General features: G+C 42.4%; 1 protein-coding gene across 7 annotated transcripts in view; it reads left to right on the forward strand.

Moving 5' to 3' along the window:
• The window catches only part of DNAH3 (dynein axonemal heavy chain 3), an 83,290-nt gene that overhangs the window by 2,313 nt on the left and 59,509 nt on the right, over positions 1 to 21,468 (forward strand). For 5 of the 7 annotated variants that reach the window (XM_083474095.1, XM_083474098.1, XM_083474099.1 and 2 more), the window contains exons 2-15: positions 409 to 548; positions 4,765 to 4,866; positions 5,894 to 6,110; positions 8,387 to 8,459; positions 12,029 to 12,218; positions 12,919 to 13,108; positions 13,435 to 13,630; positions 14,365 to 14,490; positions 15,332 to 15,527; positions 16,950 to 17,129; positions 18,721 to 18,857; positions 19,318 to 19,423; positions 20,361 to 20,539; positions 20,920 to 21,104. In XM_083474095.1, the coding sequence (XP_083330221.1) occupies positions 516 to 548; positions 4,765 to 4,866; positions 5,894 to 6,110; positions 8,387 to 8,459; positions 12,029 to 12,218; positions 12,919 to 13,108; positions 13,435 to 13,630; positions 14,365 to 14,490; positions 15,332 to 15,527; positions 16,950 to 17,129; positions 18,721 to 18,857; positions 19,318 to 19,423; positions 20,361 to 20,539; positions 20,920 to 21,104 (2,110 nt within the window). In that variant the 5' untranslated portion in view covers positions 409 to 515. The remainder of the gene's footprint in view (positions 1 to 408; positions 549 to 4,764; positions 4,867 to 5,893; positions 6,111 to 8,386; positions 8,460 to 12,028; positions 12,219 to 12,918; positions 13,109 to 13,434; positions 13,631 to 14,364; positions 14,491 to 15,331; positions 15,528 to 16,949; positions 17,130 to 18,720; positions 18,858 to 19,317; positions 19,424 to 20,360; positions 20,540 to 20,919; positions 21,105 to 21,468) is intronic. The other 2 variants (XM_083474100.1, XM_083474101.1) reach the window with 1 other exon arrangement.

The following is a 21,468-nucleotide window of genomic DNA, read 5'->3' on the forward strand; positions in this document are numbered from 1 at the left end:
AAGAGGAAAAGGAGCTTGGAGAGAAAGCGAGCAAGTTTTTATTATTATTTTAAAAAATAACAAGCCAAGAGCAGAGATGACAAAATGGCATAGAGTGAGAAGTACAGATCAGGTGGACATTCAGAGTTCTGGTGGTGTTAAAAGTGACAAGTGGTAAAAAATTTGAGCAGGGGAGGACTGAAGGACTCTCTGGAACTTCTGCCAAGAAAAATCAGCACCAGGATAAATCATTACTAGGATAGAAGGCATAGATTTGGCAAGCTTAGATAGAACAAAGATGGAAGACTCATTTATTTCCAGCTGATGGCTTGAAAAGGATGTTGGAAAAATATACTTAGAATAACAGCCCCATAGGTTTTTGAATTGAATATGAATCCTGAAACGATTCCCTAATCTCTGTGTTTCTAGGTGCTTAAAGAAAACTGTTGGCTAATAATTTATTGTAGGGAAGATACACATTTCACAAGTACTTTTGAAGCAATCCAAAAGCAGCTGGAGCCAAATACACGTTCATAATGAATCCAGGAGAAGCTGCCAAGATTACAAGGGTAAGTGTATGTGATTTGACTGTGTTGGACCTTGGGATGAAGACAGTAAGCTGAAAGAGATTTGAAAATCTTGTGTGAAGGCCCTCCTTTTCTTATTAGGAGTACTTAATTATTCTTGCTACTGAATTCAGAACTCAGATGCTTTGTGGGATTAAATATTGATGAGAGTTCCCTCCTTTTGCGAAGTATGCTGCTGTCAGCTGTAATAAGCTGGAAAGTGTTAGTTTTAGGGAATAGGCTTAACCAGTGTACATGTCTGGAAGAAACAGCTTCAAAAGGATTAGTTTTTAGTAGCATCTGTCTCTGCATATTGATTAGCTCCTGCTTAAACACTTTGGCTTGTCTAGCTTTTAAATGAAAGCATGGGACTGAAGCAAGAGGAACTAAGAGTTGGGTACCAGAGGTTGGTAAAAGACCTTTATCTTCCTGAGACCCTGGAATGCTGCTGCCAATTGCTAATGGAGGTAGCCATCCTGACTCTACCAAATGAAGGAGAGTCCACCCCTTGCTAGGCAGTGTACTCCACTTCTGGGCAGGTTGTATACTGTCAAGAAGTTCTTCCTAAGGGTAGACCGTACTGGGCAAAATATAAGACAGTTTTCCATGTGCATATGGATTGCACTGTTTCAGATTTCCAGTGGGATCTCAGATGATCACATGCACATCCTTAATAAAAGTAATAATAATAGTCCTCCCCACTGGAAACTAGCACATCAGGGCATGGACCCAGGGAGTGGTCTGAATGAATGTGATGCTGCTGCCTTCTTGGATTTCAGACCATCCATTCATATGGTTTCTCTTTAAGCTGGTTTTTATATTTTTGGGTTGCTTTTTAGTGTTTTTATCATTGTGATGTTGGTGCTGTAAACTGAACTGGTAGCACAGCTGGTGTAGAGTGGTTTAGAAACTGAATGAATAAATTTCTTAAATGTAACCTTCCTTGAGTTCCATGATGGATGAAAGATGGAATATATAAATCACATTGGTTTCTTGTTGTAGCCTTTCCCAACCTCCAGATGCTTGGAACTATGATCAGCTGCAGCCAGCATGGCCATTGGACTGATGGGAACTGTAGTCCCCTAATAATAATAATAATAATAATAATAATAATAATAATAATAATAATAATTTATTGCTTATACCCCACCCATCTGGCTGGTTTCCTCAGCCACTCTGGGCAGCTTCCAACAAAATATTAAAATCCTTCAGATATTAAAAGCTTCCCTAAACAGGGCTCCCGTCATATTGAACTTGTGGTGACTTGGTAAATTTGATGAGCAGTAGAATCAACACAGGAAAGAAGAAAATACTTCTTCACAGAGCACATAATTAATTTGTGGGTAATTAACAGCCCCAGGATGTGTGGATGGCTGCTGATTAGATGGATTTAAAATGGGATTAGACAAGTATATGGAGAACTGTCAGTGGCTGTAATAATTAAACAGAACCTCTATATTCTAAGGAAGCTTCATCAGAGGCAGTGTATCTTGAAATGTCAGTTGCTACAGAAAAGCAGCTAAGGAAGGCAGTTGCATTCATGCCCAGCTTGAGAGCTTCCAGGAACATGGGCCTTTGGTCTGATCCCTCAGGAGTCATCCCCCCCTCCCATGCAAAGAGCTTCCTTTTTACAAATGTGTGAATAAACATTCAATTATAAGAGCCCACTTCTGCAGTCTGAAGTGATAGAGCCGGGATGGTTGTTTATAACCTTGGTAAGAATTTTACCTGAGTATGTGTGAAGAAGACGACAATCGTACACAGAGCTTTTTTAGAATACCAATTAGTACTGTTCAAATTGAAAAATATGAGCACCACAAGCAGCTTGTCTTTTGTGTTTATTTTTTTTTAAATAATATTTTTTATTAAGTTTTCCATTTTAACAATCCAATCAAAACACATTAAATATTCCAAATTATACAAATACATATCATAAAGTCCAAATATTTTGCCAAATTATAATTTTTTGTTGGGGGTTCCCATGCTTCAAGTTCAGTGGGGTCCAATCACCTCATATTTCTACTGCTTTAAGTGTCCACTAGTCCCTTCTTTAAATCTTCTTGTTATTATCCTTCTTCTTTCATAGCCTCTGAGTTGTTTCCACAGGTGAGCTGAAATGAGCAATATTATGCTTCTGTGTGAACTTTGTATGACTCTCCCTATTATTATTATTTTTGCAGCTGGTAAATCTTTTATTTGCAGTATATCTTCACACGCTGGTATTTATGCCGAATCCATCCAAAAGTCCTTCTCGGGTGGCAGACGCCATCTTTTCTCAGTTCCGATGAAATAGAATCTAGGCGTTTGCTCATTAATTTTCTCAGACAGGTTGCTCCAAACATTAGTCTTTCCAGAGGAGGTTTGCCAAATCGACATTGAGATATAGATATACAGTGGTGCCTCGCAAGACGAAAAGAATCCGTTCTGTGATTCTCTTCGTCTAGCGGTTTTTTTGTCTTGCGAAGCAAGCCCATTGACGGATTAGCGGATTAGCACTATTAGCGGCTTTTAGCGGCTTATCGGTTTATCGGATCAGCTGATAAGCGGCTTAGCGGCTTAGAAAAAGGGGGGGAAAGGAAAAAAACCCCGCAGGAACTCGCAAGACATTTTCGTCTTGCGAAGCAAGCCCATAGGAGATTTGTTTTGCGAAGCACCTCCAAAACGGAAAACTCTTTCGTCTAGCGAGTTTTCCGTCTTGCGAGGCATTCGTCTTGCGGGGCACCACTGTAATAACAAAGTAAGGGCTCACCTCCTCCTATGACTATTAATCTCTGCAACACAGTCTGTCTCATAATGGCGGATCCCGATTAAATAGTGTGTCACAAGAGAGTCTTTTATCTTCTTCCAAATATTTCGAAAAACAAAGGCTTTAATTAATATTATTATTTCCACACAGTTTATATTTTCTGATCTCACTTGCTATAAGTAGTATAGACGGATCTTCGGGGGGGGGCAGTTGTTAGGTAGTATCGTAGCAAGAAAACAAAAAGTTTTATCCCCCCTCCTTTACGTTCCGTTTCAACATACCGGCTTAGATGTTATTCTTTGATGTTATCTTCCAATCCATCACTCTTGGCATCTCAGTGGCTGGCTTAATTAGCAGATAAAATACCCTTTCTTCGCTCGAAGCATGTCCATAAATCTTATATCCAATCTTTTATCTTAAGAAATGGAACTTGGAGTGCTCATATAGACAGCGTCCAGGAGACCCGAGCTCGCTCGAGGGCTTTCCATCCTGTGCCCCCCCTCCTTCTTTTCGAACTCGGGGGTGGTTTGTGGGCAGCCGCGGATGAGACTGCATCTTCCCTTCCACCGGGAAGAACCCTGGGAGGCTGATTACTCCCATCTCAGCCTCTTAATTACCTCGTGTGAGCTGGAGAGATGGTATTGTCGGCCTTCCATTGTGCTCCTAGCAGAGCCCTGCTTGTCTTTTGTGTTTAATTATGTCCACCGTTCAATTATGATATATACATAATTCAGGATTTCACAGGTGTTTTGATACTGATGTGTCATACACAACTCCTAGGCAGCAGTGCAAAAAAGGCTTATGCCTGCATCTGGATAGTGGAGACTGGTCCATTAGGGCAAATGGGGCATTGCCCAGCCAACCTCCATCTGCCCTCAGCTAGCTTCCACCTGCCTGCCTTTTTTCTTAAAATCACTCCAGAAGGTGGCTCTGACTGTCAGCCTCTTTGCCCTTCGTCTCAGTGTTGCTCTTGTAGAATTCAGAAGGGAGGAGAATAGAGACAAAACCAGAATTAGTTGGCTCTATCTATCATTGGCTGTAGCTCAACCAGCCTCCTACATTTGACCTCTATGACTTCTGCTCTACCAACTTCAAAGGCCACCAACCTCCACTTATTTCATTCGAGGAAATTGCCGGCTAGCACAACTGCTATTTTCCTTCTCCACCCCACTCCATTTCCAAAAGAGTAGTCCTGACTGTTGGCTCCCCCCTCTTTAGTCTCAGCATTGCCCCCTGTAGAACTCGGGAAGGAGGAGGATGGAGGGCAAAACTAGAATTTGTTGGCTCTGTCATTGGGTCTTGCTGAGCCTATCATTAGCCCTGGTTTCACCTACTTACTGTTGGCTTCCCTGCCTTCTGCTTATCAATCCCAATGGTCCCCATCTACCACTGTATCTAGATGGGCTTTGTATATCTGTCTAGTCCTATAGGCTTTCTTAACACATTACTTTTTTACTTTTTAATGATTCCTAGGAACAGAATGATTCCATCTATAATATGAGCCATGCCAAACAAATACCAGAGTTGCCACCTTTGCCAGGTTTGGCTGCAGAAGACCCCTCTGAACTGTATCAGGTATGTATATTTCTTATACTGCCCACTGGGTTACATCTATTAAAAGAACTGTACCAAAAGGAATTATTGTGAAAATAAGAAATATTTAGGGGGTGTTAAGTATAATTGTTTAACTGTGCATTGAAATGGAAAATAACTCTGTATATGTCTGTATGTGTACTGCTAAAAACATAGCATGGTTTGGAAAGTTCCATTGAGCTAAAACAAAAGCTCTCAGAGAGCTTTACAGGTGCTGATTAACTGAGAATGTATCTCTGCTAGCTCCCACAAGGTGTTTAAGTTGGATCACATGAGATATTCATGTGTCCATTTTGGGTGTGTGAGTTAGGTGTTTGTTCTGAGGCACTAGAGAAGAAAGGATGTGCAAATGGTTCTCTCTAGGAACACAGCCTCAAGTTAATGGAGACTGTGTTGGAGAGACAAAGCTTTGATTTCAGCTCTGAATGAAGTTATTTCATATTTCTAAGATGTTCTACCTGTGCAGGAATCAGCACATGATATTATGTGATTATCTGGATGTAACATTATTTGTTTCATGTTTGTTTTGAAGCAATTTCTGTTAGTAAAGCTTTTGAACCATATTTTTGGACTGGACAATTTTTATTTCAGTTTTTATTCATTCTATTGCTTCTGAATGTGCAATATTAATAACCACAATAGGGGGCACCAAATTTTGTCCTTTCTCAGGTTGCCATATTACCTAAGTCCGTCCCTGTACCTGCCTACCTTTTTATTTACAACTAGTCCAGCGAGTAGCACTGATTGTCAGTCTCATTGTCTCAGTGGTGCTCTTGTACAATTCAGCAGGGAAGATAATAGGGGCAAAACCAGAAATAGTTGGCTTCATCTACCGTTGACTCTAGCTCAAGCAGCCATTTGATATGGCACCCCCTTCCCGACTCTGCCCTACCCAGTCCCAATGGGCACCAGCCTCCACTGTCATTACCTTATATCAGTTAAAGAAATTGCCGGCTAGCGCAACAGAATATAAACTGTTATTTTTTCTCCCCATCCCACTCCATTTCAGATGATCCAAAATAGCAGCTTTTACCCTTCTCTGATGCAAAGAGCATCCTGGACTTTGGCAGCTCCCTTTAAAGAGCAGCGTCATTTCCGGAGCCCCAGCAACTCCATTGCCAATAATTACACCCTCACTGCACAGAACTTGAAGATGAAAGATCTGCGTAAGATAGTTTCACCTTTAAAGGCAAGAAAGCCAACTGGGACCACAAGACATTCTCCACGTATCCTATGTGTTTGAAAACAGGCTTGTGTCAAATGCATGTTTATCTTCCTGTCTTTTTGTCTGGCAAGCTCTGTATGTGTTGGCCCAGCCTTTGTTCTTCCCTCAAGCTTACAATTATTATTATTATTTATTAAATTTGTATATCACCCTTCATCTGAAGATCTCAGGGTGGTTCACAACAGAAAAATATAAAATGAAAATCCAAAATACATACAAAAACTGATAACCTCCCTCCCACAAACACATTTAAAAACCCATAGAATGTTAATCAGCTGAACACCTGGTTGAAGAGAAATATTTTTGCCTGGGGCCTAATGATATGTAATGAGGGTGCCAGGCAAGCTTCTCTGCGAAGAGCATTCCACAAACACTGCCAAAGGCTGCCTATGCACCATATACTGTATTTAAACCATATCCCCCCTCTCAAAGAATTCTGGGAACTGTAGTTTACCCCTCACAGAGCTACAGCTCCCAGCACTCTTAAGCTACTGTTCCCAGGATGATTTGGGGTGGATAATGTGCTTTAAATACACTTTAAATGTATGGTGTGTATGTAGCAAAACTCTACCAGAGTAGATGGCATCACTACTCCTGCTTTGAAAAAAAAGTGTGGCCACTGGGCACTGCACTCTGCTGTGTTGCTGTTCCACTACAGCACTGGTTCTAGCAGTGCTTTGCACACCCAGCTATTGGGGTGCCATGAGGGAGAAATCTATGTCTAAGCATTCCCTTAGCAAAGTGCTCCAATGTGTTTGGGGAACACTGGTGCACTCAGATCCTTCTTACAGGCTTCCCAGAAACATCTGGTTGGCCACTATGAGAACAAGATGCTGGACTTGATGGGCCATTGGCCTGATCCAGTGCGGCTCTTCTTATGTTTTCCATGCCCCTTCCCACCTTGCTGAGCCTTCGGCTGTGCAATTTTCTTGGCTTCAGTAGCCAAGCACCTATGAGTAAGCAATTTAAGTTTCCTAGAGTGCCCCAATCATTCTGGGAAATTTAAAACTGCAGCTCAGACTTTTGAGTCAGGGAGCCCAGGCTGGTTTATGCCCTGTTACGATCCAGGCAGGTGTCCAAGGGTGCTGGGTACTGATGGGCCTGGGTGGTGTGGTGGGTAACAGAAATAAAAGGGACATCTTCCTTCTCTTACCAATGACTGCTGATATTCTGTGACTCTCTTCTAGCAATTGCAAGGTCTGCAAACATTCTTTGACATGAAAGTACGGTAATTTGGAGATTGCTGTCAGCCAAACAGCTTGTTATGCTGGGAGTCTCATGCTTATTTCCCCCATTATTTTAAAAATAAAAACACTAAATGCATCTGCGCTATCTGTCAAGTGAGAGGAAGAAGTGAATGACAGCAAGGGCTACTTGCATTTGATCTGGAAAGTTCCAGTGATTGAGGCTTTTTACCCCTTTCCTCTATGCCATTTTCTTCACCTAAATTGCGCCACCCCCAGCTGCTATTTCCTAGTGGTGTGGGGAATTGAAGGTATAATAGAAGCTCCTGTATTTCCCTGCTGAGCAAGTAGTACCTTTCTGTGTGCCGTGAAACCTGCTGACCATCTTTAGCTGCTTTTAGCACACAAACACCTGTCTCATTTTAGTGGATGCTTGTCCATTAGGGTGAATGGGGCACTTCTCCACCAGCCTCAGTCTAGTCTCAGCCTCCCCCCCCCCCACCTGCCTGCCTTGTTACTTAAAACTGATCTAGGGAATGGCTCTACCTGATATCAGCTCTGACACCACCTACTGGTGGCCTCCTTGCCTTCCACCCTACTAATCCCAAGGGGTACCAGCCACTACTAGGCTGGTATCAGAACAAGGTTAGGAAGGGGAGCATATGAGTTTGCTTCACTCCCCTATGTGCCTCTTCTGTTATAAAAAACAGACTCACCAGCCTGCTTTAAAAGCAAATGGATAGTCCTGTGTTTAATAAACAGGCACGTGCATATTTTGGCTCTGTTTTGTATATTTCCAGTTTGGTTCCCTTTTCCTTATGTACATATGTCTGTTCTGTTCCCCACTAAGCAATTCTTAAAAAGCCACATTAAAATTAGCAGATTAAAATTTTATGTCTTTTGAACTGTTCTAGCATTTGCTGCAATGTAAGTACAAAAGGAAGTACAAAAGCTGGTAACTTCAGTTCAAATCAACACATAAATTTGGGAGGTGCAGATCAGGTAGAATTTGCAAAGCTCAAGAGTCCCCAAATCTGGCCTAGTCTTTTCCTGTTTTGACTAGTGTTTTTTCCCCCTTGACCAAGTCATACAGCTCCAAAAGAATTTGCTCCCTCTGAGAAGAAGAAAAAACTTTCATCAGGAAATGTTGCTGATGACTATGACAGGTATTGTATAGTTTATAAGCTGTGCATTTATCTGACGGATACTTAGGGACTTGGGTGATAGTTGTTGTTCCATAAGCTTTCAAGCGACTCCTTGCCTTAAGCTACCCTGATGCTTTCCAGGTACAGGGAAAGAGATGATCTTATCACTAGTACTGAATGAAGATTCAGCTGCCAGTGAGCAGAGCTGTCAACCATCCCTTTTTTTGCGGGACATTCCCTTATTCCAGCACCGTTTCCCGCTGCTTCCCGCTGTTATCCCGGATTGTTAGATATCCCATAGACTGTCCCCAGGACAGGTGAGGCTGCTGATCCCTTATTTTCAAATCTGAAAGTTGACAGCTATGCCAGTGAGGGAGGAGAGGCGGATTTAGGGGAGCACAACCGGTTCGGTTGCACTGGGTGCAGAGCCTTAGAGGCACCGCAACTATGATGTAGAATGGAAGGTGAAAAACGGGGGACGGAGGCATGTGCCAAACATTAGCACTGCACAGAGCACTGTTGAATTTTGAGACCCCAAATCCACCACTGAGGGGAGGCTGGGGGAGGATCCTCTTTGTTTGGCAGCAAAATGACTTTGCCGGGCTGACTTCCTGGATTGTTTCTGCCATTCACACTGGGGAAGAGGATCATCAGAACAACTGAGCAGTATGTGTGCATGGTGCTTGCTCCCAGTATACCATGATAAGCCAGAAAACTTGGTGTTCTCATGATGGGTTAACTTGGCTCATGTGTGATGTTCACATATTTCTTCCAGTTCCTTCTCTCACCCAGGTAACACATACCAGAAAGTAGCTCTTTATCTCAGGCAGCTAAGAGCACACAGCAATGAAAAACCGAGGAGCAAGGGAGGAAAATAATTCCGGACTGCATAGACACTGCAACTTTAATGCACATTAAAAGCACATTCTTTCCCTCAGAGAATTCTGGGCACTCCAGTTTACCCCTCAGAGCAACAATTTCCAGCAACCCTTAACCAACTACAGTGCCCCAAATTCTTTGACATCGATAATGTGCTTCAAATGTCCTTTATCGATATAATGGTTCCTCCTAAAGTGCTCAGATCTTGACCAGCCCGCTGGCCGGTCTAGCATCTCAGAACAAATCTAACAAATGGGGAGCAAAGGGCTCTCCACAGGACAGAATATTTCCAGCACAGAGCTAAATGTAGAGTAGAGATTGTGATAGAGGCCTCCCGCACAGCAAAAGATCTGGATTTGTAGGTTGCACAGGGTGGTATTCAACTAAGTTTTCTTAAAGTGCACTCATTAAAATTAATGGGCCAAATGTAGCCATGTTCATTAATTTCAGTGGGTCTGCTTTGAGAAAAATGTAGTTAAATATTACCCATAGACCTTACACAGGGTTGGTTCAGGCCCCATAAGACTACATTTGAAAACAGGGAAAATTCTTCTCCCCTCTATTGTTCCTTATGGGTTCTTTTGTTTGCTAGCTTTTAAATTATTTTCAAGCACACAGATTTATGCACTCAGGCAGCAGCAGATAGCTGCACACACCCATGTTTGGGCAGTAGCTTACAATATTAGCATTCAGTCTATCAAAGTGTTCACTTTTGAAATACATCAAAGGCTATCATTAAGACTTGCAAGTTCCAAGCAGTAATTATGTCTTCATTACTTGCTGGTTGGTTGTTGCTTAGGTCTAATTTAATCTGGGCAAAGTGGCTCACATCCCGCATATAGTGGCAAGATAATGTTTTATATTTGAGCTGTTTGGGGCCATTTTCCAACTGCTGTCATACGAGACTCTAATGTTGGCTTCTCCATGCTTTTCACAGCCACGCAGCAATTCATTGTTTCCGTCTTATGTGCTGCAGTGTCCTTCCACTGCCCTTTAATCCAATACCTGTATGATAGGGATAGGGAGCCTCAGGCTTGGGAGCCTTCCTGGACTCTATGGCCCTTGGGACTCCCTCCAGGTCATACCTCCTCCAAGCCACACCCTTTCTTCCCAGGCCATACCCCCTCACTAGCTCTGCTTTGCATGAATGTTATTTGCCTTCCTGGAATGCACCCTTGAACTCAATGTCTCTTTCTGGATGGAGGATAGAGAGGGGCGCATGAGTCTGTAAGGATACTTGCCAACTTATATTTCTTGTTCCATCCACTTTTGCCTCTAGTCTCACCCACCACTGGCATGTGGCCCCCAGAAGGTTGCACAGAAGGGAATATGGCCCTTGTGCTGTGAAATTCTCCCTGCCCATGATCATGGCTGATTAATATTCTTCAGTCTTTTAAATGTGTTTGTAGAAGGGGAGGAAGTTATTGTTTTGTTGTTTTTGTTTTAACTATTTATTTGTGTCTTTTGATCTTTTGATGAAGGGCAGTTTATTATTATTATTAGTAGTAGTAGTAGTAATACTGGCTATCCAGAATTTCAAACAGAATTTTCCCCCAGCCATGCAGTTAACCTGATATCCTTTGTGGATAGGTGGAAGACATAACTCATTATCTCTTTAACTGTTCCTTAGATAGAGAAGCAAGAGGTCACCTCTATGCACTGACTGCAAAAAAAAAGGGGGGGGGGAAATGAGTTAGATAAAATTGCTGTACATTGTTGTGGTGATTTGGTGGTTTAATCTGAAATCAAGCTGGATTTGAGTTTGTTGGTGTCTCTGGTAACTTCTCTCTCCTACATTATCCAATAAAAAAATGGATTTTTAAAAGAAAAAAAATACTAGAATTGGAGCTGTCAGAGGTGCACAATGGAAATTGTGTTTTAATGCTCAGGAACTTGGCAAAGCCTTTTTTAATTTTATGGATGTTTGTTCTGTATTATATTATTCATACTATTGTCTAAAGTAAGTTTGTCACTGCCTTTGGCTAGAACAATAAACTTATAAACTTGAGAACAATGGTATCCTTTGCATGCAGAACATGTACTCTGTCACTATTCTATGACTTTGAATATCCAAATTCCAAACCCACTTAATCCTTTAACCATTTAATATTTTAGTTTGCCTGGTTGTAAATCTTAATTTCAGTTTTTATAGGAGTTCCTTTTTTCCATTAAATAAAATAATATGAGCAGAAAGGAAAGCTTAAATACATCTCCCCACCCCTCTCATTTTCCTGATGTATTATGTTACTTTTTATTGCATTTTGCACAAAAGTTGTGCAACATGAGAGTTTCTGTTGAGTTAATTTTGCTGATAGAGTCTATGTAGAAAAGCTCTGTATATGCCAACTTGAGATTAAATAAATAAATAAATAAATAACATACAAGTATTTCTATCTATTTAGAATTTGTTCTAGCTGAATTTGTTTCCCTAACGATATGCTTTTGGTCATCTGCCTCTGGTGTCCTCCAGATGTTTTGGACTACAACTTCTATCATCCCTGAGTATTGGCCAAACTAGCTGGGGCTGATGAGAGTAGTAGTTCAAAGCACCTGGAGGGCACCAGGCTGGGGGAGGCCAGGCTAAGGGGACTAGAAGAAAGCTTGAGACATATTGAACATTTGGGGATGCTAAATGTATAGTAGGGATTGGTGTTGTCCAAAATGTCATTTCTGGTTACTTAGCCAACTCAGCTGGCGGCTTTTAATTCCAGGGTGATGGCAATAGAGGAAGCACACAGTTTTGATTTGCTGCTGACACCGGATAGGCAGAAATCTGAAACAGGAGTTATCTGTTATTCTGACAACCAGCCTCTAACTCCAGAAGAGCAGCTTGTTGTGATGCTCAGGCATGAGGAGGAAATAAGTAAAGGAAAAACTCTACCCACAGAGAGTGATCTGCAGGTAAGTGAGCTGTTTCCTGAAACACAGGGAAACACAGGTCCCCTCCAGATGACTAGTTTATCCAGAATTCATCCTGCTTTTATCTGCAGCTTTTTATTTACAGTGGTACCTTGGGTTACATACGCTTCAGGTTACATACGCTTCAGGTTACAGACTCCACTAACCCAGAAATAGTACCTCGGGTTAAGAACTTTGCTTCAGGATAAGAACAGAAATCGTGCTCCAGTGTCGCGGCGGCAGCGGGAGGCCCCATTAGCTAAAGTGTTGCTTCAGGTTAAGAACAGTTTCAGGTTAAGAACGGACCTCTGGGGTACCACTGTACTTCCTTCTTTGAAGCAAAATGAACCAATGTGAACCTGAACAGGAACTAAACCTGAATTAAAACTCTGCAGGTTTCTGGTTATAACAGAAGATTGGGGGCAATATGGTAAGCAAACAGTAGGCAGGAGATACTCAGGGCTGAGATGTTGGGCAGTCATCAGGTTGGGACAGAAGCCAAGCCAGGAGTTACAGTGAAGCAGAAGAAAGACACCAGGAATATCTACCGTTACCCAGGGAAAGTTTCATGCCAAACAAGAAGCCTTTTCAGCCTCTCTGGTCAGAGAGAGCCAGAAGCCAGCCTAAGTGGTGTGCAGGTGTGCAGAACCTTTGGCCCTCCAGATGCAATAAATCTGTACATATATATGTATTTACTTTCTAGCGATACTGTTACTACATCCATAAAGGCATCCGGAAAGATATGCTGGCACCACAGAACAAAGAAGTGATGGATAGCATTTTAAAGCATATCCCAAGTCATTTTCTCGCCAACCCAATGCTGGAGACGTTACTGAAAGAATTAACCGAAGAGATTCAGAATGATTATCATATTTGGCTCATGAAAGACATTGGTAAGAGAAAAGTGTGGCTTGGCATGGGCAGTGATTCTTGAATTTTTATTGTCACGAGGTCTGCAAGCTGAACACTGGAATTCTGCAACCTGGTTTCTAGGACTGGTCCTGTCTTTAGATTGTGGAAGCTGCCTAGGTGGCACTTTTTGGGTGTGAGTATAAAATAACAAACTGTAATCACATTTGATTTATTAGACACAGAGTCTCTAGCATAATCAGAACTACAGTGCCTTCTGCACGTGCTGCATACACTTAACCATTGCTTCCAAACTGCATGCAAACGGAATTTCCTTCTTCTTCCCATGCTTTGCGTGGTTTTACCCTAGTTGATTACATCTTGATGGATCCAGAGGAGAGGAAAAGACTCTTTATATACAACATTCCATTGCCTTTTCCTCGAAGAGTGATTCGTGCACCAGTTCCATGGCACACAATCTACCAAGAAGTGAGAAGCTGGAACGAAGGTCACCTCTTCACAGTGAATCCTATGATGCTTACTTTGCAACGCCTCTGGTTCTCAGAGTAAGTCGCCTGGCTTATAAATACCCCCTAACTTATTTTTAAGTTTCTATTTGCTTTCTATGCAAACTCTTAACTGGCCATAGATTGATGAGATTGTGTGGAGTACAGTATCTTCTTGCTCACAATCACTTTATATTACTGAACAATATTGGCTACGGAGCCAACTGCCCTTCCCTCAGCTGTGAGTATAGATCAGTCCAGAAATATTTCTGGTGGCTTACAGGAGCAATCCCAGAGGACCCCTTGTGCTGTATACAGTAGGAAATTGCATTCAGTGCTGTGCTGCTTCCAGTACAAGGGCTGTTGCTCAATGGCAGAGCATCTGTTTTGCATGAAGTAGGTATCCCAGGTTCAATTCCAACATCTCCAGGTATGGCTGGGAGACACACCTGCCTGAAACCCTGGAGAGCTGCTTGCAGCCATAGTAGATAATACTGATTTTGATGGACCAGTGGTCTGAGTTAGCATCAGGCAGCTTTCAGTGTCCCTAAAGGAGGAACTGTAGATCATTAGCAGAGCAACTGTCTTGCTTGGAGAAGGTCCCAGGTAGGGCTGGAGAGCTGCCCCCAGTCAATGTAGACAGTACTGAGCTAAACAGACCAGTGAACTGACTTGTTATAAGGTAGCTTCCTATGTTCCATAGACCGGGCAGGTATGATTGCATTTAATCCTTATTCCACATCATTATGTCAAGTTCATCACAGCCATGCATTTTTTTTCCTCCCCTCGCTTAGGTTTTGTAACCTGAGGTTTGTTCGTACCCAGGAAATCCTCGAGGGTGATTTGCCACTACTGCCCAGTGAGTTTGAAGACTTGGTCCGAAAACATTGTCAAGAAGCTCATGATATTCTTGAGAACAGGTCAGAGTGCTTTTGGAAAACCTATGACTTTCTAGCTGGTGTTGCACTACAGCTCCCAAAATCCCTGATGGTTGACTATGCTGGCTAGGGGCTGATAGGAGTTGGAGTCTAGCAACAGCTGGAGAGCCAGAAGTTCCCCACTTCTGCTTTATGTGAATGATGATTATGACATTGCTTTATTCATAGAAATGACCCAAAGCAACCTGCTGTTAGAAAGATAAAAGTAACTTCTGTTGTTCCGCCCACTTTTTCTTAAGTTCACAGAGATGTGTGTGAAGAGAATAACTGTGTGATGTTCTAAAACCTCGCTTTTAAAGCCATTCATTTCTGTCTTTGGTCATAGTAAATCCTGCAGGAGTCCACCACATTTCAGAGGCTTTAGAGAAAATGCCCTGAGCAGCATGAATTAATGCTACTGGCAATCAAGCAAGGGTGGGGAACTTTTTTTAGCTTGACAGACCCAATCGTTCTTCCCACACAGTGTTTGCAAAGTGCATCGTGCATCACTTCTCAAGTGCCCAACAACCAGCTGCTCATTGGGCACTTGGCCAGTGTTCTGCAAGGGGATTTTCCAAGCCCCTTTGGGCCAAGCTCTGTCTTTACCTGACCATCTGACATCAGGGTTAGGGCATGTGGGCGTGACTTGCCCGAGTCATGGGCCAAATGGAGGAGCTTGGTGGGGAAAGAAGCATCCACCAAGCTTGTGCCCTCCAAATATTTTGTCTCCCATCAGCTGCAGCCCAAAACATATGGAGGGCACCAGGTTGGTGAAGGCTGTTTTACAACTCATCGTTTTAAAACAATCTTGACATATGCTGATAGGATAACTTACACATTACAGGTGGATTCCAACATGTGCAGAACTGTTCATTGAACAGAAGCAAAACTGGCTGCATCTTGCTCCCCAGAATGACTTTGACTCTTCTCAACTGATAGAAGAATATTTTGCTTCAGTAGCCGTCCTCATGTCTTTACAGCTACGGGAGATGGTCATTAATTCATTAGCGGATCTCCTTTCCTTCTTTAGGATACATAAGGTATGCAGGGTTGACCGTGTCACCTGGACTTTCAGTGCTTTGTAGACATTCATACAGCTTGATCTTATATTATGCATTTATTGTAGTTGTACAGTCATACCTTGGAAGTCGAACAGAATCCATTCCAGAAGTCCATTTGACTTCCAAAACATTCGGAAACCAAAGCACGGCTTCTGATTGGCTGTAGGAAGCTCCTGCAGCCAATTGGAAGCTGCGGAAACTGTGCCAGAATTTCAGCTTCCGGAAATCATTCAAAAAGCGGAACATTCACTGCCGGGGTTCAATTGTTTGGGAGCTGATTTGTTCACGAGTCAAGGCGTTTGAGATCCAAGGTACAACTGTATTGCATTATAAGATTTTAAAATAAACTGACAACTCATAAACATCAAATTGCTGTACAATAAAATAGCTGGAATATCATACAACTAAAAAACCATAAAATAGAGAAGAAGTGACCAACACTGAATCAAATTAATTCTCTAAAAATACTTGAAGAAAACAAAAGCATTTTCAGCAGGTGATGAAATAACAGAATGATTAAAAAAGAGCAAATGCTGCTATTCCATCAGATGGTAGTCAAGGTGTCATAACGAAGTATCAACTGGAAACATAGATGACAGATAAAAAGTATAGAAGACCTCAAGTAAAAGTCCATCCCCAGAAATCCCTCACCTCCAGTCAAATGAAACCCTGATTAAAAACAACAAATTACATTTAAAACCCTAATTAAATGTACGTTTGGGAGAGGGGATAGGGAAGAAGATAATACACCTCCTTCTCCCCCAGCCATCCACACAGCAGAGAGCAGTACTGAACCATCCACACACCAGCTGGTGAGCTGAGAGTTTAGTTCTGCTCAATTGGGCTGTGTGCATGTTCCCCTGTTTGGAACAGGTTGGTTAAACCAAATTTCAGTACAGGGCTGTTTGAAAGCCCTCTTGCAAAGAGCCTCAGGTTGCTCTCAGTAGAGGCTTCCTGCCTTTCCTTCTAACCTCGCCTCCCCACCCCCCATCACCTATATTGACAGCCCTGGATTGGCTGGTCTGGTTCTGTTTGGATTGACCCAATTTGCTTCAAGTTTTAGGCTTCGCCAGACTCCATTGGACAGCCCTAGTATTTTCGTTCTATTGCTGTTGGATGAATAATAATATACAATCCTGCCAAATTTGGTTAACTTTCGTCTAGTTTGGAAAGGTTCAATCCATCATCTTGATTCAGAATGGCATCTGATGGTATCCAAATATATCCTTCTCTGGAAGGATGGGTTTTCATATTGGGTGATAATATCTTCAGAGGTGTCTGCATGCATAGGGAACAGATGGGCAGGCAGGCAGACAGACAGAAAGACAGACAGACAACTTTCCAAATATATAGCAGAAGAAGATTCTCTAGATGTAACATGCTTTCATTCTCTGTCTTGAGGATGGAAATGACTTTGGAGAAACTTATCATGAAATGCAATTCTTCATACCACAAATGTTGGTCATCAAACTGGAAGTGCAGGAGCCTGATATTATATTTGAGCCAGATGTGGAAGCTTGTTGGGATTTACTGTATCACTGCTTCATGGAGGTTCTGAAAAATTCTGAGGGTCTTCCAAAGGTATGTAAAAGTAAAATTAAGATCAAAATCATGCCCATGTTTACTCAGAAGTAAGCTATATTATGTTCAGTAGGACTTTCTCCCATGTAAAGGTATGGTACATAGGATTACAGACTTCAGCTGCAATCTTATGCAAATCCTAATTGAAAACAGTGGCGTAGATGCATGTAATGCTAAGCCATGCTTTAATTTGACCATTTGAATTTGGCCTAGCACCTTAGCCATGGTTTTTTTATTCATGAACAAACCACGCTCATAAGCCATGGTTGGTTAATCCAGTGTTTCCCAACCGGTGTTCCGCGGCACACGAGTGTGCCGTGAGACGTTGCCTCGTGTGCCGCGAGATGCCTGGAGGGAGGCGGGCGAGTCGGGCGGCGAGAGGCGGGGCGGCGGCGGCGAGGAGAGGCCGCGCCTCCTGCTGCTGCCTGGCGCTCCTCCTCACAGCCGGCAGCGCTGCCTGGGCGCCTCCGCGTGACTCTGCCTCGCTGGGTTTGGTCTCCCAGCAGAGACGGGTCACACGCGCCCCTCCCTCCCTCCCTCAGCCTGCGCGGAGGGAGAGCCAGAGAGAGGCATCGCTCCTGCGCGGCGGGAGAGGGAGCAGCCGGAGCGATGCCCCAAACGAACGCATGGGACCGGAGGGGAAATCCTCTCCGAGGCGGATTGAGCGCAGCTGAGAGAAGCCTTTCGAGGAGCTGCCGTGTCCCCTGGAAACCCCCTTCCCAGCTCTGCCTCAGCCGCCGCCGCCTCAGTTGCCGCCGTCCCTCAGTCCCTCGCTCTGCTGCCTCCTCCCACCCCCAAAGCTTGGAGGTTCCCCAGCAAGGGGGAGGGAAAAAACTTTCACTTTTGTGCGTCCCTCCCGGCGTGACGCTGCGCGCTGACGTCACGGGGCGGGGCTTTAATGGTGGTGTGCCGCGAGATTTTTTTTCAGTAAACAGGTGTGCCGTTGCCCAAAAACGTTTGGGAAACACTGGGTTAATCTTTACTATAGCTCAGTACTATAGTTTACTACAGCTAAGCATTATGTGTGAACCACAGGCTTTTGGGAACTGACTGCTATTAATGAAAGGCTGGGTGCTGTGCTGCTTTTATTGTAATTATTTGTATGTTTTAAACAGTTTTTATATATGTATACTGTTTAAATTCTACCAATGTTTGTTTTTAAATGATGGTTTTTTCTATGTTTTTAGCAATTCTTGTTTTTACTTGTAAGTCACCTTGAGTCCCGTCAGAGAAAATGGCTGGGTATAACTAAATATACAACAACAACAACAACAACAACAACAACAACAACAACAACAACAACAACAACAACAACTACTACAACAACAGTATCTTAGTTTCTAGAATGCTTTCATATGATTGTGCTATTGTTTAATCATTTACAATAGCGTATCAAATGAATTCTAGGATATTATAGGAGCAAAAAATCTATAGTGTGATTCCCCAAATTTTAGGCAGGGTAAAATAGCTCACTTTTAAAAACCAACAGCAATAGCAACCTGTAAGTCAAGAAACAAATATTTTCTCTATGATGCATTCATACAATGTTTATCCCTTTCTGCTCACTATGGTTCCTGCTTCCTCTTTTTAGGTACAAGTTAAACTATTCCCAGAATTAAAAGGGGATGACCTAATTCTTCGTACTGTCCAAGCAGATGAATCATTGGTTTCAGAATATGTGAACAAAACTGCTGAGATATTTAATCACAATCTTGTTGGTCCGCGAAAGTAAGCATATGCTGGTAGTTTTCTCAATCAAATAGTTGAAAACCTGCTCCTTGATTTTGGGAACCCAAATCTGGCCTAAATATCTTAAGAAGCATCCAAATGCATCTTGAGCAGGGAAAAACCTGAACAACTTTCCAAAATGTATAGTAGATTTCTCAGACATTCTGTTCTTTCATTTTTTGTCTCAACAATGGAAATGACTTGGGAGAAAATTATCATGAAATATAGTTATTCATTCTGCAAATACTGGTCTGAAGGCACAGGAGGTCACCATTTTGCTGAAGCAAATCAGATCTGGGTCTGGTCAGTGCCTGAATGTGTGACTGCCTGGGAACCACATTTATGCCACTTTGAATTCCATGATGGCATAAAAGTACATTAAAAAACATGTATTCATTACCATTGATCCTGTTCTGGAGAATTTATGTTTCTTTTATCTCCCCCCCCCCTTGTGTTTAAGATACTTAAGCGTGTACGAGAAGTACAGCGATCTCTTGAATAAAAATGCAGAAAATGACGTGACTGAGTTTTTAAGCAAAAGACATGATCTGGATGATTTTGTGGAGGTAATGACTTATAGCATAACTAAAAGCTAAATTACAAATGTAAGCCAGTGCAATTTCTTTATCCTGGAGAGCTTTTCATTTGAAGGGCATGACTCTGCAAGGGGGTCAACCTGCACTTCTGGATCAGCACTTTCAAGCAAGATCAGGAGTGCAGAAAGCCAGGCCTGTGGGGCAGTGGGGTAGCGTGGGTTGTCAGCACCCGGGGCAAGGCAAGTAATTTGCGCCCCCTAACCCGTGGATTTGCGCCCGCTAACCCGTGGATTTGCGCCCCCTAACCCTAACCCCCAGATGTTGCGCCCGGTGCAGCCGGGCCCCCCTGTACCCCCCACGCTATGCCACTGCTGTGGGGAAAGGCACAACCTTGCTTATGGCTTTTGAGCACAAGCAACACCATTGCGTTTCTTTGCAATGGACTGAATGAGTGTATTAAAGGACCTGAGAAAGGTATCTACGAGATGCATAGATAGTGCAATAGACACTTAATGCCCTTGTGTTGGAGAGGATGTCCCATTATAGAGACAAATCAACACATGCAGTGGGAGTGTCCTACACAAACACTATGCAATAAAATGAAAGATCAAATTTCCCCTCATTTCTCTCCCCCCCTCTCTCCTCTCTCCTTTTCCCCAACCACATAATGCATATGATAACAGTGTCTCATACTGAATGTAAATGAATTGTGAAAAAGACACTATAAATTGAAAGTGAAGACACCGTATGTACTTTACTTTGTTTGTTTGTTACACAAGAAAGTCATTAATAAAAACTAATTGAAAGAATGAAAGAAAGAAAGAAAGAAAGAAAAAGAAAGAAAGAAAGACCTTTGTAGACTGCTCTTTTCTCTTTTTCAACATGTCCAAAATAGCCTAAGATAATGTGATTGTTGTTACTGCTGTTGTCACCACCATATAACCATGGCAATATCATCCATGTGTAGAAGATTGATGGTTTGACGAAACTGAAAAAAGAAATTGCGTCTCTGCACGTCACAGTCCCTCTGGCCTTGTTCTGCCTTGACGCATTAAAGCTGAATGAGGATCTTTGCTGTCGGACTCAGAAGCTGAAAGACAGGCTGATTGAGTTCCAAGTGGAAGAAAACAGGGAGGTAAACCAGAGGTATGTGCAAATAAATGGGACATGACCATGATGGGAGGGGGGGTCTATTCATTTTAGTTTCTCTCTCCCCCCCCCCTTTTAAGTTCAGTTCTTCACATTGCCACAACAGATTGTGGATCCTTTTTATATTATTAAAGAAGTCCTTATGATAATGAACCAGCATTTTAGTACAGATTTCTCTTAATATACAGATTTTAATGCAACTCTCTCTTTCTCTCTCCCTCTTCTGCAAGAAATTCTGTCTGATGTAACGCAGTTTTGTATGTCACTTTGCCTAACACATTTGTTTGTTTATGCAAATATTTATATACCACTATATCGTAAAAAATCATTTGTTGTGATAGATGTTTAACATGTCCCTCCTCTGCTTCCATCTGTAGCATTTGCAACCAGTACAGCATAATTGCAGACAAAGTCAGTGATGTCCCTATGACCACTGAGGAGTTGGTTGAAACCACGGCCTATTTGAAAAAATCCAGTGACGTCACTGTCTTTAAGTTGCGTCGTGAAATCAGGGAAGCTATCTACAGACTGGAATTCCTGATGGACTACGCTGATCTTCCTTGTACGTTTTTGAAAAGAAAAATACAACAAAGGAAGAATCCAAGCTAAGGGCTGGTCTTAGGACTGTCACCCAGCTAAACAAATCTTAGTTGATTAATTGCATGAGCTTTAATTGATTCATTTGTTAAATTTGCTCATGAGTGAAAGCAATAATTCTGAAGCAATGTTTTTAAAATAATCCTTTATTTGTTTTTAAGTGATACATACACCTATGAACACGAGAAAGGAGGATGCCTATTCTAATAGGGTGCTTTCAATCTGCCATTTTAATGAGAGCCAGTGTGGTGTAACGTGGAGGGCTGGTTCAGGACCTGGAAGACCAAAGTTCAATTTTCCACTTCTGCCAGGAAGTTTACTGGGTGACC

The sequence above is a fragment of the Podarcis liolepis genome (genome assembly GCF_965112155.1).
Source record: "Podarcis liolepis genome assembly, chromosome: 14".
In the NCBI taxonomy this organism is placed as follows: domain Eukaryota; kingdom Metazoa; phylum Chordata; class Lepidosauria; order Squamata; family Lacertidae; genus Podarcis; species Podarcis liolepis.